General features: G+C 38.2%; 3 protein-coding genes across 4 annotated transcripts; all 3 read right to left on the reverse strand.

Annotated features, from left to right (window-relative positions):
• Window positions 1–5: 5 nt before the first annotated feature.
• gnl3l (G protein nucleolar 3 like) lies at window positions 6–4827 on the reverse strand. Of its 2 annotated transcripts, none has more exons than XM_025060009.1 (15): window positions 4716–4827; window positions 4578–4621; window positions 3694–3801; window positions 3326–3436; window positions 3151–3234; window positions 2935–3070; window positions 2727–2830; window positions 2263–2407; window positions 1879–1966; window positions 1628–1805; window positions 1337–1479; window positions 1113–1249; window positions 689–858; window positions 424–592; window positions 6–101 (listed from the first exon to the last, which is right to left on the reverse strand). In XM_025060009.1, the coding sequence occupies exons 1-15, from the start codon at window positions 4726–4728 to the stop codon at window positions 34–36; spliced, it is 1698 nt and encodes a 565-aa protein (XP_024915777.1). In that variant the 5' UTR covers window positions 4729–4827; the 3' UTR covers window positions 6–33. The 2 variants fall into 2 exon arrangements, with proteins under 2 accessions (XP_024915777.1, XP_008318885.1); XM_008320663.3 differs by having other exon boundaries at window positions 3326–3442.
• A 371-nt stretch (window positions 4828–5198) lies between these two features.
• Window positions 5199–7968, reverse strand: LOC103386414 (red-sensitive opsin). Its single transcript, XM_008320664.2, has 6 exons — window positions 7467–7968; window positions 6784–7080; window positions 6528–6696; window positions 6285–6450; window positions 5954–6193; window positions 5199–5481 (listed from the first exon to the last, which is right to left on the reverse strand). The coding sequence occupies exons 1-6, from the start codon at window positions 7567–7569 to the stop codon at window positions 5383–5385; spliced, it is 1074 nt and encodes a 357-aa protein (XP_008318886.1). The 5' UTR covers window positions 7570–7968; the 3' UTR covers window positions 5199–5382.
• Window positions 7969–12405: 4437 nt separating this feature from the next.
• dcaf12 (DDB1 and CUL4 associated factor 12) lies at window positions 12406–21216 on the reverse strand. Its single transcript, XM_008320665.3, has 9 exons — window positions 20789–21216; window positions 18226–18516; window positions 17766–18032; window positions 17428–17488; window positions 17027–17220; window positions 16360–16425; window positions 16036–16198; window positions 15151–15329; window positions 12406–14695 (listed from the first exon to the last, which is right to left on the reverse strand). The coding sequence occupies exons 1-9, from the start codon at window positions 20846–20848 to the stop codon at window positions 14537–14539; spliced, it is 1440 nt and encodes a 479-aa protein (XP_008318887.1). The 5' UTR covers window positions 20849–21216; the 3' UTR covers window positions 12406–14536.
• Between the last annotated feature and the right edge of the window lie 375 nt (window positions 21217–21591).

The raw sequence follows: 21591 nt of genomic DNA on the forward strand, positions 1-21591 counted from the left end.
CAAAAGACAGAGAAGATTTTCTTTTAATTTCATTCAGCTGTCAGAAAATGAAAAATCCATGGCAGCTGTCAGGCTGTCTGAGAGCTTGGTGGCAATTTTATCTACAGAGAAGGAGAAAAAGAGAAAGATCATGTAAATAAAACATCCTAGTTTTATTGTCCAATATTAGACAAAAATGTCAGTTAAATTTAAATTTTAAAAAAAAATTATGCAAAGATGAAATAAATACACCCAAAAAGGAGTGAAGAAATAACTGAAGATATTTGTTTCATTTGATAACTTTTGAGACTTGTATTGCCCAATTACAAAAAAAAAACCTACTTAAATAATAAAGAACAGATTATTAAACAATTTTTAAAAAAATCGCAAACCAAACTAAGTAATTTACTTTATTGACATATAAATGTTGTATTTTATACAAACCAGCTCTTTTCTGTTGCTTCTTCCTCTTCTTGCCAGCGGCCAATAGTGCCTGACCTTGCAGTAAAGGATCTACATCCACAATTTCCTTTAGATTTGGAGCTCTGGGTGGAGCTTCGTTAGCAGCAGTCTTAACTTTCTGTGATTTTATCTCTACGGTCATGGGGCCAAACTGTTTTGAGCAGGAAGAATTTTCAAAATGATCAACAAGCCTGTATTTACGGTAGATGGATTCAGTTCTTAAGCTGAATTGTGAAACATTTCTCACCTCTGGGTCTTGGTCTTCCTCCATGGACTCACTTGCATCTTTTAGGACCTCCAGCTGATCCTCAAATCCTCTGTCCATTTCCAATGTCGGAGGAAGGTCACCCTGATCTCCTTGTGTCATTCCTGCAGTTTCCATGCAGAATCCCATCTGAACGTCCGGACACGATGATCCTGAAATAGAAAATAAAATTAAAACTTTGAGTGCAGATGGTTGGCTACTTTTAACACTTGAATAACTAAAGTGGGGTTGTCCCAAGTATTTACAAATATTTTATTTTTTGTTCTTGCTGATGCAAAGGACCAATTTCAATGCTTCTTCAAGCTGGATTTCAATAAATATGCAGATTAGTGTGTGTAAAAGGAGGCGAGGCCTTTTGTTCACGTCTTATTATTTTCAAGATTTCAAAAACAATCTTTCAACTTACCTGCAAGAACCTCCTCATTTCCTTTTTCTAACTCATCCCAGTCAAAAGCTTTACCCATCTCTGTCACTATTTCAGCACTAACATGTGTGGGCAGAGTGTGTGTCTCCGGAGGGTGCGTGAAGTAGCTTATTCTCCCACTAAACAACATGAAACACTGGAATAAACATAGTGATACAAATGCACACTGTAACAATACAAGTTTGCACATTTACAATTTTACCCACCCTGTCCAGTCCATGAGGACACCCTTTGCTGCTTTGTCAGTATCAGGCAGCCCCCCCTTCTTCAGTTTGCCTTGGTGCCGGGCAAGCAATGCCAAGAACTCCAGTGCTGTGTGAAAATCTGGAACTCCATAGTGATCCATGATCTGAAATGTGGAGTTCAGATTTTAAAAAAACACCACACAAAATATTTACATCTCTGCTTAAGAAAGCATGGAAAAAAATGCAAAAAAGTAAATGTGTGGAACAATGTGGCACAAAATTAAAGAGGTTCTGTCTGAAAACGTCATCTACCTGCGTCTTGCTGCAGCGGCGCAGTATTGCTTCCACAGGTGGAAGAGGATCCACCAGCTGTTCAATTTTTACACAGTTACGAAGAATCATGCCAGCATCAGAGGTTGAAGTTGCCATGACGATGCCTGGACAGTCCAGCAGCTTAATATGTTTGTCCAAGTGGATCTCCTGAAGACACCTAGCACAGGTCACATAGATAAGAAACATTGCAGGTTGTGCAGAAAAACTGAAAATGTTAATTGTATACTTACTTAGTGACACCAGGAGTAGCTCCAACGCTACATGCACGTGCACGCTTTAAACTGTTGATCAAACTACTCTTTCCAACATTAGGAAATCCTGTGAACGGATGAAATAGACAAACATTACTATTTCCAATGTGAATGAGCCAGAAAATAAACAGATCAGAAGCCTAAAGTCCAAAGCAGTTTATCAGCAAATGTACAGCGGTAACGTTGAAATGGTGAGGACAAGCTAAGGTAAGGTAAGATGGTGGATAGAGTGAGAACAGGATGGTGGAGATAAGAGGAGAAAGGAAAAAAAAAGAACCAGATATTTACCAGGGAGGGCAGACCAGTTCTATGAATGTAGTTAAGGAGGCTACAAAGATGCTTGATGTTATAGTGAGTACTCACCTACAACACCGACAGTGATAGCAGTCTTTATGTCCAGGTTGCGACAGTAGTTTCCAAGAAGCTTCATCAGACAGTCTGCACCAACACAGGCGCTGCTGCTTAGAAGCTCAGACGTGGCTTGAGTTACTGGAACATTACTTCGTTTCTGTCCATGTCAGTGGGTAAAAAGTATAGTATACAAGTTACACTTACAGAGCGGTTTAGTGGATTCAAACGCTAGGAAATAGAAATGGATGCAAAAATCACGATAACTTTTCTGACAGCTACACAAACTGAATTTCAATTCACATGTTTACATTATTAGAAACACAAAACAGCAACTTTCAACTGATTGAATAAAAGTTTTAAGGATTTTTTTAAGCTCAGTTAAAAAAAAAACTCTGCCTTAAGGATGTCTCACATAATGTAGCCAACTTTCAAATTAATATTTTTTCAACTAAATAATATTTATTTCAAACTCTCACCAAGTTTTTGGTCTGTTGCTGAGTAGAAGCTTTGAAGGCCACAGTAGGAAACTCGTTTCGTAAATACTTAATCCACTTTTCCACAATCTCCTTGGACACCAGGTCTAAAACCAATTCATAGACAAGATAAATACAAGATAATACGAAGAGCACAACACTGGTTTTTGATAATTGTAAGAACCCAAAACGTGGCCAATGTATAACTCACCAATTTTGTTAAGCACTAAAACTATCTTCTTGTTTGTTCCACTTTGAATGATGGCCCTCTCTACCTGAGGACACCTGCAGCCCAGAGGGTCCCGTGCATCCAAGACCTCTAAAATGACATCCGCAGCCTCCACGACCTATAGATAAATGACAAAATGACAGTTGCTTGGTTCCGAGGAAATATTCAACACATACAGACCAGTTTGTAGCTACATACCTTTTTAAATTCTCTGTAATATGCCTTTCTGGAATTTTCATTTTCAAAATTCACATGTTTCTCCAAACTTTGCATCTCCATTTCCTAAGAAAAAAATTACATTACAAGTTATTACATTTTTATGTATTCTACACAATGATTCTATCAGTAGAATTACAAACTAGAACTAAGTTACCCTCTGTTCAAACTGTCTCTGTCGCTGTAGAATGTCGTTCTGATAACTCTGCAAATTCCTGCGCTTCATCAGCTCTTGTTCTCTTGAAATCCTCTGCTTTTCTTGGAGGTCCTGTAGCTAACAGAGAAAAAAATAATTATGAAACATGAAGAACATGTAACTAACAACTATAATTATATTATTAATATTGTTGATGATAAAACTAATAACTGTGATTTATATTTTAAAGGCCCAAGATCACTTAAAGTAGAAATTAGAACAACCAGGGTGATGGGGGATTATATGTTGAGAGCCATTCTAAAAAGGTGAGTTTTGAGGGTGGGTTTATAGATATCCAAAGAGGGGGTATAATATATATACATATATACCCTTTGCTTTCTTTTTTCTTCTGGATTTCTTTGATTGTTGACAAGTTGCATGGTCTGCTCCAATGTCTTTTTCCTTCCTGCAGCATTGCTCTGTCCTCCATCTTTAGCCTGTGTGCAAAACATTGACAAACAACCTTCAAGCACAGTAGCATTCAAATTCATATTTCCATTTATTTTAGTGACACTTGCCCACTGCTGTCTTGTTTTTGTTTAATGGTCCCAAAAACCCTGGTCCGGATATTATTGACTGAGGAAACCTCTAGGCTGGTTACATCTAGTTGTAAGAGAACCACTAATATTTGACAAACGAACCATAAATACAGCTGTGTTAAATCCCAACAATTCTAAGCCTAGAGGCAGCTGTGTTAAATCCCAACAATTCTAACTAACTTTTAGTGTTGTTTTTGCCAATTTCCAAAAGGTAAAGTTAATGTAGGTCATTCCTTTAAATTTATTTTTAGCGTTCTGGTTTCATTGTATTGTAAGAAAAAAACAACAGCTTAGATGTCATTTTGCTGCTGATCACTGATATTTTCTTAATTTTCACCCCTTCAGACAACATTCCAAGTTTTAGATGCACTAAGGCATCACCACTGAACTATATTCCAAACGCCAAATTTACGCTACTACAACTAAAATGAGTTCTAGTCTTGACATAAATGTTCTGTGAAATACTGTCTCAAGTAGCAGTTTTTCCTGAAGGTAAAATGTTTCCCTTATGACTTCGGAAAACATTTTGTGAACTTCCTTCTTGCCCGACCCTAATCGAGACATCGGGAACACCTAGCTAAATCATATGCTCTTTATTTAAGAACAGACCATGTAAATACATTTATACTGTTATACAGGTTGCCCCAGAGATTAGCATAGCAGTGGTGACTGACCTTAAACTTTCCCAAAAAGCCGAGACGCTTGGCTCGTTTCTGTTCTGTAGGGAACACAATTAGTACAAGACACGTTAGAAAAGAACACTTGGGTTATATTAAATTAGAATATATAACAGAAAGCCTTAGAGGACTGACTAGCTTTAGACATAACTTCTGTGCCTCCTGCTCTGCTGGCTCACGTGTTTATGTGGACTAGCGCACACAATGACGTCATCAACAACTTCCGGTTCATGTCAAAATAAGTTTACATATAATTTTAACAACCGTTTAAAATACCTCTCAGCCTATGTATTAGCTACGTTGGTCCACAGGTAACACTTGTAACTACGTTTAGCTCTGCAATACATAGTATAATGCAACTGCTGATTTACTTATGTAATACTGTATGTACAATGTTGAACCTCAATGCGAATATTGTAAAATGTCTAAAAGAAAATTATATGTAAATGTTTGTACTCATTTGTGGCTATGATTCTACCGTTCTAGCTTCACACAAGTCAATATTATGAATGATATCTGCGTCTTCCCCTTAGATAGGTTGCCAGTTCACAGCAATGACATGCAAAACAAAAATAAGAAAAAGAACTACTCACAAAGAAATATTTCAACATGCTTGGAATTTTATATTCATCAGAAAAAAGGAAACCTTCATACAATAATTCATTTTTATGAACATTGTTTTGTTTTTGTTTTTTGGGTTTTTTTTTTTTTGCCAGGAAGCTATACTAACTAAAAAAAGAAACATTACATATTTACTGTACATGTCATAATCGTACATAGTCTGTTTTCCAAAACAAAAGATTTATGCAGGAGCCACTGAGGAGACTTCTGTCTTGGATGTAGAAACTTCAGAGCCATCATCCACTTGTTTTCCAAAAAGCTGCATAATACATGAGCGGAACTGGAGGAGACAGACACATTAGATTTGTTAAAAAATTGTAAAAGTGTATAAATAAATATTTTGTGTTTTGAGGGTCATAATGAATATGTGTGATGTTAATGGGTTACATGAGATGCACGGTACGCCTTGGGTAGACGGTCCTCATTTTCTTACTACCAATTTAACACATCCATGTAGCCATGTAACCATGTGTGTTCCATCTGGCCCATTAAGTTCATTATTTACAAAATAATTATTTGAGAATTCTTTTTCTTTTTTTAAAAAAATAAACTCTTTCAGTAATGATATGCTGTTTTGGAGGATCATTACACATTATCGTATTATATCCTACTTTTTTTTTAAGTTTACCATGAGAAAAGTAAAAATAAGAAGTAAATGTGCTGGCCAAGTGGCCCAGTGGTGTTTATGTTTAATTAATGCTCTTTTACAGACTGTGTCTAGCAGTAGGGGATAGCCATAACACAACACCCACCTGTCGGTTCATGAAGACATAAATGATGGGGTTGTAAATTGTGGCGCTCTTGGCAAAGTATGCAGGCATGGCAGCAGCCAGAGGATGGAAAGCATATCCAGGATTGGCTGCGGCAAAGCAGGCAAAGAAGGTGTAAGGTCCCCAGCAGAAGATATATGCGAAGATCATGACCACCACCATCCTGGACACCTCTTTCTCAGCTTTCTGGGTCGACTCAGACTCCTTCTGCTGCATAGCGACCTGTGAGCAACAAAGCAGCAAAGTGTGAGAACCGTGTTCCCTGGCAGTCACCTCCAATAAGGCATGATTGTAGCAGCAGCAGGTGACGTACAGAGTGAATTGCCCACCAGACAGCAGCATAGCACAGGAGGATTATTGAAAGTGGCAGGAAACAGCATGTAACCATGAGAACCACCATGTAGGACTGGACACCAGGGTCTTCACTTCCACTGAACACATCAGGTCCACAGGAAGTCTTCAGTCCGTGTGGCCAGTACCTGAGAAATGAGGATGTTTAGACTACCTTGTTATTCATAGTTCTTTTATATATATATATATAAATACCTTAACTCACCTGCTCCACCCAAAGATTGGTGGTGCACACCATACCGCTGACCATACCCAGGAAAAGATAATTCCCCCCAAGGCCCACTTTGCATCAAACTTAACATTCCCAAAAGGTTTGCACACAACGACCCATCTCTCCCAGGAGATGATTGATAGGGACCAGAGAGCAGCAATTCCTGTAGAAATGAATGCACTCAGATATCACCGTAACCCCACATTATCACCTCATTAAAGTTAAATCACCAACATCATCCTTAACTCACCACAGACTGACACAACATAGCCCTCGAAGATGCACATTGGGTGTCCGAGAATAAAGTAACCAAAAAATTGATTGCATACGCTGATGGTGCTGGCAAATACTGTCTCTCCAAGATCAGCAATGGCCAGATTGACCAAGATCCAGTTCAGTGGGTGACGCAATTTCTTGAACTTTGCTGTTGCCACCAACACGAGACCATTGGTGAAGACTGAAGCGACAACCACAAAAAACATCCACAATGTTGCAACGTTGTAAACCCATCGTGGAGCAATGTGGTAGTTGGGACCCTCAAATGGATCTGTGTGGGGGGAAAAGTATTTGATTATAATAACACTTTTTAATTTGTCTTTTCAATACATCCACACTATTTTTTCATCATTGTATTGTCTTCTATTTACAATATCTTCTTATATTTTATGATAAACCTTTTACTGAGATACAGTTCTATGTTCTAAACCTCCTCATCATTTCTCAGTCTTTCAAATACACCACACAATATTAGTTATGTTATCACCATTTGATCTCCCAGTATCTTGATATGCAATCTCAGGTTTGTCCATAATACAGAATAAAGTTATTTGAATACAATAATTTAGGTTTTAAAACTTACTTTGAATATTTATGTTTCCAAAGAATTTTAAGGCGGTTGTTCCTTCCTATATCAAATGAAATAAAACACAGTACCTCTGGTGTGGTTGCTGTTTGTGTAAACGAAGGCCGATCCCCTTGTTGTGTCGTCGTGGTAACGCCTGGCAGCAAACATCTGTTTCCCCCATTCTTCTGCCATGATGGTGATCTCAGGCCTTTGCTGTCGCTGTGACTCCTGCAACGCTGCTCAATTTATCTTATATACTGGTGCAACTCAGGCCTCTGATGGGATTAGGTCCGTCAAATGTCATGTCCGTTGTCCTGCTTGGCTGCGACAGTCAAACCAATAGACGTGTTTTCAACTGTGATTAAAACACACTAATTGGTTTAATTGAAACGAAGCGGATTTCCATCCAGCGAGATTTAGAGGCAGATTTTCAAACGTGGATTAGTTTCCAGATCTTTGAAGAGCGCTTAGGTTTAATTCAAATTGTTTTTTCTAAGGAATTTCCAAACACACAAAAACATGTTGCTAACTTTTTCTGAACTAACTTGTTAATATTTCAGCTCAACCTTTAGTTCAACAAGTGACTTTAAATATTTCTCCTGTTTCGTTGCCAAATAATTGGTTCAAATGTATACCATAACACAACATAACATTTAATGAAATACTTTAAATTACTATTTGTGTCATCTATTTAATTATTAATAAAAAAGTGTCAAATTAAAAAAAATAAAAACTGTTTCAACTGAATGACAAATTATTATAGAGAACCAATTGTATTTTTGTAACGTGTGTGATCTGCCAGTGTTTATCCTGAATCCACACGGTGGGTGACACACGTAGGTAAGAGAGCGTGCGGACTCGAGGAAGCGTGACTCTCAAAGCGGCTTATACGGACGAGCGGATGACCCTCAGTGTGTAGAAGTGTGTGACATATGAGGGAAGTAACACAAGATTAATCCGTCCGGAGAGAGAGGTCATCCGAAAGGATGAGATTTTTAAAACTAACTAACGTCATAGTCCTGATGCCGAGCTGTAAGCAGCCGTGGAGCTCACATCCTGACTTACTGAAGGTTCTTAGCAGGTGGTGCTAAAACAGTGAGTTGATGACATTTACCAACAGTAACTAAGCAAGAGCTTTGTATGTGAAGTGGAGGCGTCTGCACGAAGGGTGGAACACTCTGCTGTGAGAGTACTAGTACTGACTACTAGCAAGGGTGATACTAATGCATTTGGTACACTGATTTAAGGCAGACTAAATAATACTTCATATAAGTTATAAATGCAAGACAGTTTGTCAGTATGGAACACTGAAGGGTAAGAAAACACAACAACCCTTAAGGTGCATTCATGCAAATTACAAATCCATCAGGCTAGCATGAATAACAAAACAAACAAACAAACAAACAAACAAACAACATTAAAGTGGATGGTCACCTGCCTGGGGCTAATGGCAGTTTAAACTCAATTTAAATAAACAAACCAGCAAACACAGAGCCAAATATTCAGAAAATATTTCCCTCATGCTGTATCCCGAAGTAGATCATCCTTATGTCTGACCAAACAAATCAAATACTGATAAAAACTTTATTTTTTCTAGTCTGCACTGGTCATCTGGTCAATGATGTCACCTGTACGTACTTCAAAACATTCTATATAGCCAACTTTCCAAAGATGTGGAGAGCTTGTTTGGAAGAGCAGGTGAGAAGATAATTCTGTTTATCTGGAGTAAAGTCGCAACCAGGTGGAGGAGTACGCCTCACCCCGCTGCCAGGAGAAAAGGGCTAAAATGCTGTTGCATAGATTACATTGTTGAGAACAACAGTGCTGTTCACTGGACAGTGTGTTCACGTCCACTCAGGCCAGTGGATCGAACTGACACTGGATGTACCTACAAAAACACACTTTGATATTCCGAGGCCCTGATTGGCCTGTTATTGACATGTGTTGGCGTTCACACTGATACAGCGGTGTTATTTGTCCTCATTGAGTAAGAGGAACTCTGTTTTGTGTTGGTGATTTTTTTTAAGAGACAAATGTTTAAAGAGTCACATTAGTATTTTCTCCTTCAAACAGTTCTGATGTGAGAATAACAAAAGTCTTTTGTTTTTACTCAAGTGGGAGTTGAAATATCCTACATCAGGTATCAATACTTTCGCCCAAGTCATGTACATAGTTAGTGTACTTCACCCCCACTGCCCCAAAGAGGCGTCACATCAGGCACTGATATTAGGTGTAATACCACATGTATGTTTCAGCGTTCCAAACAGCTATCGATTCCCCGTGTCTGACCTGCGACCTGTGGAACTAAGCCTGTTTGGCTTGTTAACATTCAGGTTAGGATAATCATCGTCCGCATAGAACAAAGCTGATTACCTCAGGTGCCTTCAAGGAAAACATGAACTTGAATAATTGCTTTTGGCATGTCCAAAACCTTAATCTCTCCAAGCAGGAGGGTCAGCTCAGGAGAACGCACGGGATCACCCTGGTGGTGTTACTGGGTTGTTTCAATCTGCCACTGCTGCACCGGGTTTTTTTTTTTGCTTATATCCCAGTGTTGTGAGGAGAACGCACTGTAGAACAAGGACTCCATGTCCTGAGGAGGACGGACCAGGAAGCTGAAGAAATATGTAATGTTACAGATTTTGACATACAAACATACGGTTTCTTACATTTATTGTATAATTGTTCATTGTTGTTATTGTTTAAATGGTTGTCATTTCCAGCATTACCAGGGCCATGAGTGGGTATTTGGTGGTAAGTACACTAACTAACCGACTTTGCAGCATCTTTTTCTTTGAGCAGGGTCAATGGGTCAGTTGTAGCCGGTGGACAGGCTGTGTATGGCTGCTTGAATCCAGTTGGTAATGGGCTTCTTTGCAGGGTCAATGGGTCAGTTGTAGCCGATGGACAGGCTGTGTGTGGCTGCTTGAATCCAGTTGGTAATGGGTTGAATTGACAACTTTGAACCTTTCTTTAACCACATCTGAATTATATTTTGAGGGCATTAAAATACAAATACAGGTTTCTGTTTTCAAATGCAATTTTTTTTTACCTTTTTCTGCACAGCTTTTTTGTTATTAAGCTGGCTAAGGGAACTAGACTTTTTGATTTCCTTTATTCATTTTTAGCTGTTATTCAGCAATTTAATATTCTTTGGCTTTGTTGTTCTTTTACAGTTCAAATTTGCTGCATTTAAGCAATTTCTTTTTATTAGCTTCTTTAGCTATATTTGCTACATTTGTGGGTAACATTTTGGGCAAGTTTCAACCTTTTGCAAACCACTTCTACCTTTCTTTTTTTTTCTTGTTTGTGTATGTCTGTTTTACCTGACGTCTAACTTTTGGTCGTTCTTACTTTAAGGTAGCTTTTTGTTGTTATTTTTGTCTAACCCAAATTCAGTTAACCTTTCCTGATGTTTTGCTGGGTTTATTTTATTAGAACCATTTTTTTTCTAATTTATAGTTTTGTTTCCAATTTCTTTTCAACTTTTAATTATTTCTGCTTTTCAGCTAACAAGTCTAATAAATGTGTTGATGTTAGTTGACCTGTAGTTCTGAAAGTCATTCCATTCATCCTCCAAAGATATGAATGTGGACTTAGTTCCTGGTGTTTAAAACTCTGCTCTTTCCATGTGGTGCTGTGATATTTCGAGGGTAGGTCTGGAATTCCGCTAGTTCTGAACTATTCGTGTTTGGTAAAAGTTCACTACTAGCAGAATTCTGATTTGCTCTTGACTGTCAACGAAGAATCTCAGTGTCCACTGTGAACCCCGGTGGAGGACTGTGATGGACGGTGAATAATTCCATTATTACACTGACACTGGTTTGATGTGACACAAGTCCAGTTTGTTACTCACACTTGTGTTCATTTCAGACCAGGCAGTGAACCTTAGAGTTGAACTAGACAGTTTGTGGTTATGTGTTCAAAGTTGGACACGGTGAATGTACTGTAATTGTCTTTTCACTGTTTTCCACGTGCTCTCCTCTGCAGCACTGTCTGATGACTGTCTGATGTACCATGGCTGCCACAAACCCAGAGGCCGTTTGGACAGGACATTTTAACATTGATTGACCTGGACTCTTCTCTGCAGCACTGCACAACTAACAACAGGGAGTTTGTTTTTCCTCATTAACTTAACTTACTTTTCTCCATAGAGGAACTGTTGACTGATGACATCACTGATTAAGCCCCTAAAACCATAAAGCAAGAAGAAAGGCTCAAAAAGGCTTTGAGGACATTCGAATAAAGCATTGATCTTCATGTTTTACCTTTAGGGTTTTTCACTGATTCACACATTTTTGAGGCATGTTTAATTCTTGGTTATCATGCAATTTTTATATGACAACCATATCAAATAGGAGGGTCATCCAAGGTACAATTTTATTCCCATAGACTATTGGGTGTACCATAAAGTATACCCATATTATACCCAATAATATATGGGAACATAATTCTTCTTCATTTTAAACATAAGAAATGATAAAGCTATCTGGGGCAAATGAGTGCATTTTTATTCATTTCTGAAGACTTTTTCAGAAAATTATTATTATTATTCTATATTGCTTTTGATGAGTTTACAAAGTTTTTTATTCTGCATTTTACCCAAATTAAAGGTCAGTTAAACATAATATTTGTGTGAATAAGAGCGAGGCGAGTGGTAAGATAAAGTTGTAGAGTAGAGGTAGATGAGTTTAGAGACCCAGGGTCAACCATTTAGTGACGAACAGTGCACAAAAGACGTGCAGGTGTCAGGGGTGATTTGTGACAAAAGAATGGCTGCACAGTTGAAAGGGAAGATTTATGAGACAGTAGTGAGACATGCTATGATGTTTAGAGTCAGTTGTTCTGTAAAACAGACAAAAGGCAATGGAAAAACTAAACAAAACATTTTAGACATTTGAAATTAACGTGAAAATAGGCAACCTTTTCAGTTGGACATGTGTGGTTACATGAATGTGTTATATGTATTCTTTAGGAGTCGACTCATGGTGTACCAGGGGAATGATGTCAATCAGGAAAACAAGCACATTTTACATCAATAAACATTTATTTTATTATTTACTCTTTAAAGATTTTATAATTTTTTTCTAGATGTTTCTTACAATATCCTCAGATTCAGTCGTTTGTAAAAACATTCTTGAGGAATGTATAAAAAAAACAGGGCATCAACAAAGACACATCAATCCACACATGCCCTCAGATATGTACATAAAATGTGAGCGACTGTCCACATGTATTTTACACATACATATACAGGCTTATATATAAAATACACTTTTTAAGTGTTCAGATTTTGGTGGCATATTTTTTTTTCTTCATTTTTTCATTATCATGAAAACTATCACTGTCAGTTAGCAGTCCTAGACAGAAAGACTTATTTCTACCCTGCATCCACCAAACAAGGAAAAAGAGCTGTATTACCGACTCCTTTATACGAAAAACACACGACAACAAGTGTGACAACAGGTGTGATGTGACTGAAGCCTGCAACTCTAGAAGAGACCTTTTACACCAGTCTGGCTTGCTTGCTTGCTAAGAAATGCTAGTGACTGTACTGCTCATTTTGTTGTTGCAAACTGATGACACCATCAAAACTGTAAATTGTCGTAGACCTTTAAGAAAACATTAATGGTTTCAGAGCTCAAATCTTTGAAAAGCAATCATTAACAAAGCCACAGAAAATACTGAAGCGCTCCACGACCTGGGCAATAACTCCACATTAAAGGAAGTCCACAGGAAAATGAGACGAATTCTACAATATTAGTCGCACTTTGTCTCGAAACCTGTTTCACTTTTTCTTTTACAATATGATGGAAATCTTGTAAATAAAACTCTATTTAAAAGGTTACAGACAATAAATCATAATAGAAGTTGTGACCTGCATTGAACCTGAATCTGTAGGTGATGTCTTGAAAACCTGGCGTGAAACCAGTCTCGTGATGGTAGTGTTCCACTTCTTTGTTAACTTTTCACTAAGGGTTACTATCAGTTCCAAAATGAAGACCTAAAACTGGTGGTTGAGAACATAAACTCTAAAGTAAAATGTCAAGACAAGTGATTTGAATCAGCCGATACATTTGGTCCTTTTCCTGGGCCTAAACCTGGAGCCAAAGTTTACAATCAGGCAGTTTTATCTATTTCTTCCATCTAGGGCTAGGAATGTAAAACAAACCCAGAGCTAATCACAAGGCCAATATCTGAGGGGTGTTCAAATTCACCACGTTGGGCAATTCAAAAGAAACATGTAATAAAAAAGGATCAATTAGCTGAGACAACAGGAGCATCACGTTAAGGGTCTTATTTTCACAGTAGCAAAATACTGTATGAGACTGGTATCAGCATTAGTACACACTCAATAGTCACTATTGGTATTGACATCCCTAGTATATAAATAACCCTGAATTAGTCAACGAAGTTCAAAGTTAAATCATGAAAATTGGTGAGCACTCGTAGAGATTCGCTTATAATAGTATTCAGCAATCTCAACACATCTGATGTCATATCATCTCTGGGAAAATGATAAACAGTCCAATGTTGATTAGCCTCCACTGTGGACTTCCAGACAGGATACAAAGAAAGGAGTTCTTTGATGATTGTTGGTACAGGAGCGGCTCCCCCAACACAATCAGTACTTCAGATATTCCTATTTGGTCGCCTCTTAAGTCTCTCTGCTCAGTTTTATTGCCTTTCATTTTTGTTAAAGAAATTTCAAATAATTTTTTTTCTGAAGAGGGACAAATATACACAAAGACACCCATATCACAGACAAAGCAGCAATAAATACTATTATTGTGTAGTGAAATAAAAGAAAATAAGGCAGCAGAAGACCATGGCCTTATCCCTGTGAATAACATTAATACTTCGAATGAGGACAACAGGTATGATGTTTTCCATTACTATTCTATGTTTGTCATTGGCAAAGGCTGCAGCTCTTAAAAATTAATACCTAATTGTTCAGTTAAATATGGAACAAAAAGAATATAAAGAAAAAACTACAGAGAAATTGATACAACGATGTAGGAAACAAACACAAGAACAGTACTCGTGATCCTGAGTCCATGTTGAAACAGCGAAGTTACAGGAGACTAATATAGGAATAAATGGACTAGTGGGTTAAGAATGTGTTTGGGGCATTGTGGCAGTGGAGGGGACACCAAGGCTAACTCCACAGCCCTGCGTAGTTGCCATGCAGCCCAGAACACAGAGGTCCACCGGCTACAAACAGCTTGGTGCCAGAGTCATCGTAACAGTGAGTGTACACCGCATTTGGGAAGGAATGAATGTCTGAGAAGTAACTCCTCCACGTTTCATCATGATTCTGAAAGTGACACCAAGCGTTAGAAAGGGGTCGAGAGGTGATCAAAAAGAATATTAATAGTATTAAGTAGAACTACACATGCTGGAAATGTTATAGACAAACTAAAATCTCCACTCTGGTAATAATCCTGTTTTAACATCATGAACTAATTTAGAAAGTGCATGTGCTCTGAGCATGCATTCTGGGACATTCCTCGATTAGCAGGTAAAGTGAAAACTTATCTTCAGTTTCAGTCAATTCATGCAAATTCTAAAAACTATGATAAAGATAAGATTATTAGTTCGTAAAGATGAAAAAGATTAATGTTAGTCTACATGTAAAAATGATAGAAAAGATAACATACCGCTTAGATAGCAAAATATTATACAAGATACATTTTTAATTTGAAAATCCACTAGTGTGCAGAAAGACCTTGTATGTCTTGTAAGACAATATATGTCAAAAATAAACAGTACCAGCCATCCTTTTCCAGTAGAGAGCTTCAGAAGGCTGTCTCCTGGGCATTTTCGGTAACCACCTGCAGGACTCAAAGAGTTTTCCAGAAACCTTTGAGCTCGTATGTCATAAAAGAGAAGTGAACCCTGGCCGGTTCCCACTGTCACAATGTGCTCATAGAAACTCACTGAACGGATTCCTAAAAAACACACCAACACATACACACATAGATGTCATTGTTGTAAATTGGAACAGTGAAGAAACCATACTTGTTTATGCCTTTTTTGTTGGATGGCGATTGTTTGTGTTAAATAATAGGATTAAAAAGTACTTGATCTGTATAGAAATGTGATGCTTGTTTTGGCAGTGCATTAAAGTTGATGTGGCTTCAACTGTAGGGGTCTGAGCTCTTCGTTATAAAAGTTACTCTGACTACAGTGATACAGTAATGATTACACCGTGGTGATCAGAGGCCTGACTATTTTTGACTATTTTAAAGGTTGTTCACACAGCAGCTGTTGCAGCCGTTGTTGACATTCACCCTCGATCACACGGCTTTAACCGCGTATAAACAACAGCCTGGTCCAAGTGTGAGTGCAGCCTAAAACAGAGAGATAAGCAGTCCCTCCAGAAAAGCTTAATTGTGTATGCCGCCATCTTGTGGCTTAAACTAAAATTAGAGTTGATGCATTTAAATGCAGGTAAAACACAAAATCATCGAAATCAATGTTTGCCATAAAGAAAAACTTTAGTTTGACCATATATGGTCTAGTGTGAACTTTCCTGTGTTGATGAGCAACTCCACACTTAGAACAGGCATCAAATGCTATTTAAAAGATCTATAAAAACTGGATGTGACTCTTTTTTTTCTATTGTTTATCATACTTATTTTAGAGCACTCTTACCACTTCCTCTCTCTCTGGAATTTACACACTTGATGTTGTGTGTTGGCTGCCGTGGATCTAGGAAGGAAACATGCGCCTGAGAACCCACAGCGTACACTGACCAGTCTCGACCGTACGCCAAGCACACATTTTCTTTGCAATGAGGCAGTTTGGTGGACAGTATCTGTAAGCCAGAAGCCAAAAAAGTCATCATTACCTGGCAACAACAATAAAATATATATGCTTGGATATTTTATTGACTATAAATGATATGACTACTATACCCGGCCTGGCAAAGATATAGGTTCGGTGAATTACAGAGTCACAATTAAACCAGTAACTTACCTTACACAGGTTGTGTTCAGCTGTCCAAAGATGGAAATAGCCATCTAATGACACAGCACCCAGTTCCTGAAAATTCAAACACAGCAGAAAAAGTGATGAGAAGAACTGATGCAGTACTGTGAAACAACAACATGACAGCCAGGCAACTGAAGCGAAACCAATTAGAGGGAAACCAGAACCCCAAGCTGGGTTGTCAACTTTAACCGCATGGGAAAAAAAAAAGTCAGCAAAGGCTTACAATTTTTGTATGCATATTAACACAAAAGTAATGTTGAAATAACAAACTGAACTACCCATCACTGGCAAACATTCAAGGTCATTCATGACTGACTGAAGATTCTGTTTGTTCTGGGTCTGACTCTGGCTGAAATGCTTTTTTGTCCAACCAGAATGGCATACTCTACTTTACTTCAGAAGAACATTCAATTGCACATGCTTGTCAGAAGCTGTAAATTTACAATACAGCTGGGTGAATGCAAATTTTAGACTTGGCATTAATGTTGCTTTTTCACAACTTTTGGACTTCTGTTCTCTGATAAAAGGAAGGTTAAACTGATTTGATAATTAAAATCATGTGATTATAAACACCTTGGTAGAAAAAACATTTGGGAAATCCAGTAAATAAAGGCTAATTAAACTTTTAAACAAAAAGTACAGAGGAACGTACTTTATTGTTGTTGTTGAAGGCTAAAGCTCGAACTTTACAGTTGTACGGATTTGTGCACTCCTTTGGAATATCCTTAAGGGCACGATGGGAAAGGTGAGCGTAGGAGGGCACTGTCTGCTCGGCCTGACTCCTTTCAAACTGACGCAATATGTCTTCTGTCACCTCCCACAAGCCCATAGATCCATCTCTGGACCCTACAAAAAGGAAAATAACCACACCATGTTGCCAATTTAGTGATTAGACTCTAAGATGTGGCGCTTGAGTACACACACATCCTGTATGTATATAGAGAAAATGTATATACACATGGGCAAGTCATACATAGATAATTCATCGGTATTAATTGAATATCTGTATAATATTTATAAATTAACACAAATTGACTCCAACTGGGAACTCACCAGAAACTGCCATGTTGTCACTGATCCATGCTATGGAAAAGATCCAGTCGTTGTGGCCGTCCTAAAAAAAATAGTCAAAGTGTTTAAATGCAAATATAGCAATATAAACATACTATTTACACACATTGCAGGACCTTAGAATACCATCTCAACATTAATTGCAGTTTCCAACCAATGTTATGACTATGTCATTATAATCCTGATGCCACCTACTGCATTAAGGTGAGCCAAAGTCGAGAGTGTTTTTATTTTAACAAATATAACTTCTTTTTTAATTGACTTAAGTCTTCTTTTCTTCTATAATTGACCTCCTTCTTCTGAAGCTTTGATGGACTTACATCCCCAACACAGACTGGATCCAATGTGGGCAGCTGGTAAATGGCCAGGCTGTTAGGGTTGTCTCCACCTGTGGCAAGGAGCGTCCTGGAGGGGTTTACTTCAATAGCATGGATTCCACAGCCCTGCTGGTCCATCCGTGATCGAGAACCTACAGTGGGGAAGTAACGTTGGCCCACCACTGTGTGGGAGGTGATGTAGTCCCATTCCCTATCCCTCAGCATGGGAATGCGTGTTATCTTCCCAGTCAGGACATCTGCTACAAAAAGCTGCAAGATAAACAAAACAATATAAGGTTAGGCACACAAATGCAGAAGTACAATCAATAAGATAGCATATTATTGCAGCAACTTCTCCAAGATCTCAGCGTCTAAATTTGGTGGATAGTAAAAACTCAACATGACCAATCATTAAACATGAAAAAAAAGAACCCAACCAGATTAGCAATTTATAACAGCTCACCGTGTTGCACTTGGTCCCACACACAACCTGTCGGTGATTAAGCCACTGTGATGCAAACACCTTGTTGAGGCTCCCCAGAGAGAACTCCCTTTCCTTGAGGATGCCAGGGAGCCGAGCTGCTGCAAAGCCCCGCAGGCTTCGCTGAAGCCGCAACTCATGCTCCTGCTGAGGCCTGACCTCTCGCCCACGCAGTGCACAAACCACAGACGGCTGACTGCAAGACCATGGCTGGGCATGACGTGATGAACAAGAAACAAGGCTCCTCTTGTGTGGCACCTGACACCAGCCAAGCTAGGGGAAACAAAAGTGAAGCGATTAGGAGTCTTGAACTTCTCTGAAGTAAGAAACAGGTGAAGAATAGAGTAAAATAACATTAATAAGTTCATAATCTACTGTGGTGGCGCTTTGGCCCAGAGGCAATGTCTCTGTCATTGGTGTGGAACCCCAGGGTTCACCTCCTGGGCAAGTTCGAATCCCGGTTAGGGCGGTTGGTACCTTCCAGTGGACTCACCACCCGCAGGAAGGTTTGGTACGGTGCAATGTGATTTGGGTGGCGACTGCTGCCCCCGCGACCCGGTAACGGATAAGCGGATGAAAATGGATGGATGGATGGATAATCTACTGTGTGTTGAACTGAAGTGGGAACAATTAAAAGACTTGACAAAAAAAGGCATACAGTGACAGCCTTGTGTATTTACCTGTGAGACTTCCAGGGCCAGAGTAATACCCCTACCCCTACTTCATGTTTTTTTTTCTCAGAAACCTGCCTTTTAATTGGAATTAAGCCAAATTTGAACATGGCTGCCTAGAGACTGTGCGGGTCCCTGCTAAACAAATTAAAATCTCATTAATAAATATTTTTATTATTACTGTATATTATTAAACTTAGTGAACAAATTGAGTGAAAAGTTGACACACAGAAACCACAAAATGTAATGTAATGTTGCAATAATTTTTGTAACAATTTTTTGTTCTGACAAATAAACAATAAACTTTGAAATGTGTCTGGAAAATACTCAGTGACTATCAGGCTTTTTGTAAGATTGTTGATGATGTACACGTATAATTATTTTAATATCTTTGTATCTGTTAATAACCAGTTCATTTAGGTTGTTCAAATAATACATTTTCTCACTTCTCATTAATCAAATTTATTGTCTTAATGTTAACTATTATTTAAACTCACATTATGCACTTTATAAATTGTTTAAATATTGCAATACAAAAACCAAGAGATGTTACAGTAACTTTCTGATTGGGTGTGGGCCTCATCATCATTAAGATGTCTATGCTATTGTCCACTTAAAATGTACGTTATAGTGCCACAGCACACAATGCCCTTTTTACAGACAATTTTTTTTACATAATGCATAGTCATCGACACTTTCTGTAGCTATTAAAAACACCTAATTATTTTATATTAGCTTAATTTTTTGGAAATATGCTCTTATTATTAAGGTAGCACATATGCCAGACAGTCACACCTCAGGAAATTTTTATTTTTTGGATTATAATTCTAAGTAAAAATCTTAATACACCATCAATAGCGTTGGTATTGTCGGAGGAACAAAATTTACACAAAATTTTTATTACAATGTGAGACACCAACAATCAGAATTGTGTCATGTTGTTCTGCTTTTTTATTTAAACTGTGAATGTTCAAGTCTTTCTGTTCTCTGCGTGACGTCAATACCAAGGTACGTACTAACTTTTTCGTACCGTAACACCCCTACTGGATATAATATGCTCAAAATAAATCTTGTCAAAGGCCATAAACTATCCCAAGATTGTTTATGGCAATAAGACATAATTATACTGCATAAACGAGGTCTCATTAAAACAATTATTTTAATTATTCTAATGTTATTGTGGTCTCACAGTGCGCAACTCAAGCGCTTGTGAAGGCGCACAAAGTAACGGGTAGCAGTACTTGCATACCTCCAACATAAAAACAAGGCCTCAAGACTCATGCAATTGGGGTACAATAGTGGACGAGGATGTTGGAAAAATAATTCAAAACTGAAATATGTAACTGTAGGACAGGTTCTTCGCCGGTGGCTTATATGCAGAGAAAACAAAAAAAGTGCGTGTGTGTGTGAAAGAGAGAGAGAGAGAGAGAGAGAGAGAGAATATGAACAGCGTAACTGCTAATGTTTAGGGCAGCTTGGGCAACATTGGACCAGCATTTAGACGATATAAGACGCATTTAGACTTTTGCGATAAGCAATATTATTTGTTGTGAACAGTTTGATGTAACAATGACTCGAGCATTTAACTGTCAATGATAAAAACTCAAAAATGCGTCATTTGTAAAGCAATTTGAAGATATTAACAGGCAACGGACAACAGTTAGCTGAGCTAATGTTAAGCTTGTACACATACTGACTTTTAAACAAGTTACCAATAAGTTGATTATGTGATGTGTATTATGTAAGAGTTGCTGTAAGATATGTAATTTAACACCAAAGACGTTTAACTTATATGTTTTGATACAGCTTAACATGTAAACCTGGCGCTAGCTAGCAACAATAGCAAAGTGAGCTAATGTTCGGTTTCCGGTTACCTGTTGTTGCTCTTTGGTCTCTCCAGCCTTCCTTTTCCTGCTAACTGTTTTCCTCGCCATAGTCGGACACACAAAGTTCCCTCACCCACATGGAGGGTAAAAGTGACTCTGGACACTTGATCATATAATGGCGTTGTGCTGTTTTGTTCTCCGGGCGTCGCTAGCAGCGTCCGTCGACGGAGGAGTGTGAATCACATACGGGAGAGGTCTGCAATCCCTGTCCTGAATCGAATCGGTCACCTCTCGTTCGTTCTTCTATCGGCTTCCAGGATACTAAAGTTAACAATACGTTATAAACCTATCCCTGATTTATCACTCCCAATTATCAGTTTAGAAAACAAAACACCAGGTCGCGTCAGCAGCGTCTAAGCGTTTGGAACCGCGCATGCGCAGTCAAACCAAACAAGGAAAAACAAGGTCGAACGTGAATGCGCAAGACATGCAGGCCCTTCAGACGGGTTACCTTGAGTCATGAGAGAATGGCCTTTTCCCTTTAGTTTCCTAATTAAAAAATAGAGATAAAAGTCACAAATAACAGTCAATTAAATGTATCAATTAAATCAATTATTTATAATTTATTTTCACATAAATTACTTAAATGGAACAATTAAATATATCGATTAAATTTGCACAGCACAAATTCATGAAAAATATTGAACCTCAATAGAAGTCCCCAATATATACATTATATATATACCTATATATAAGTAAGCAAGCACTTGTGTGAAAAAAACCTGTAACAGGCTGAAATCTCAGCAAATCCAGACTCAGCTTTCTGCCTTGGCAAAGAGTGAGATAGAAAA

Source organism: Cynoglossus semilaevis, chromosome 11, assembly GCF_000523025.1.
Source record: "Cynoglossus semilaevis isolate Cse_v1.0 chromosome 11, Cse_v1.0, whole genome shotgun sequence".
In the NCBI taxonomy this organism is placed as follows: Eukaryota; Metazoa; Chordata; class Actinopteri; order Pleuronectiformes; family Cynoglossidae; genus Cynoglossus; species Cynoglossus semilaevis.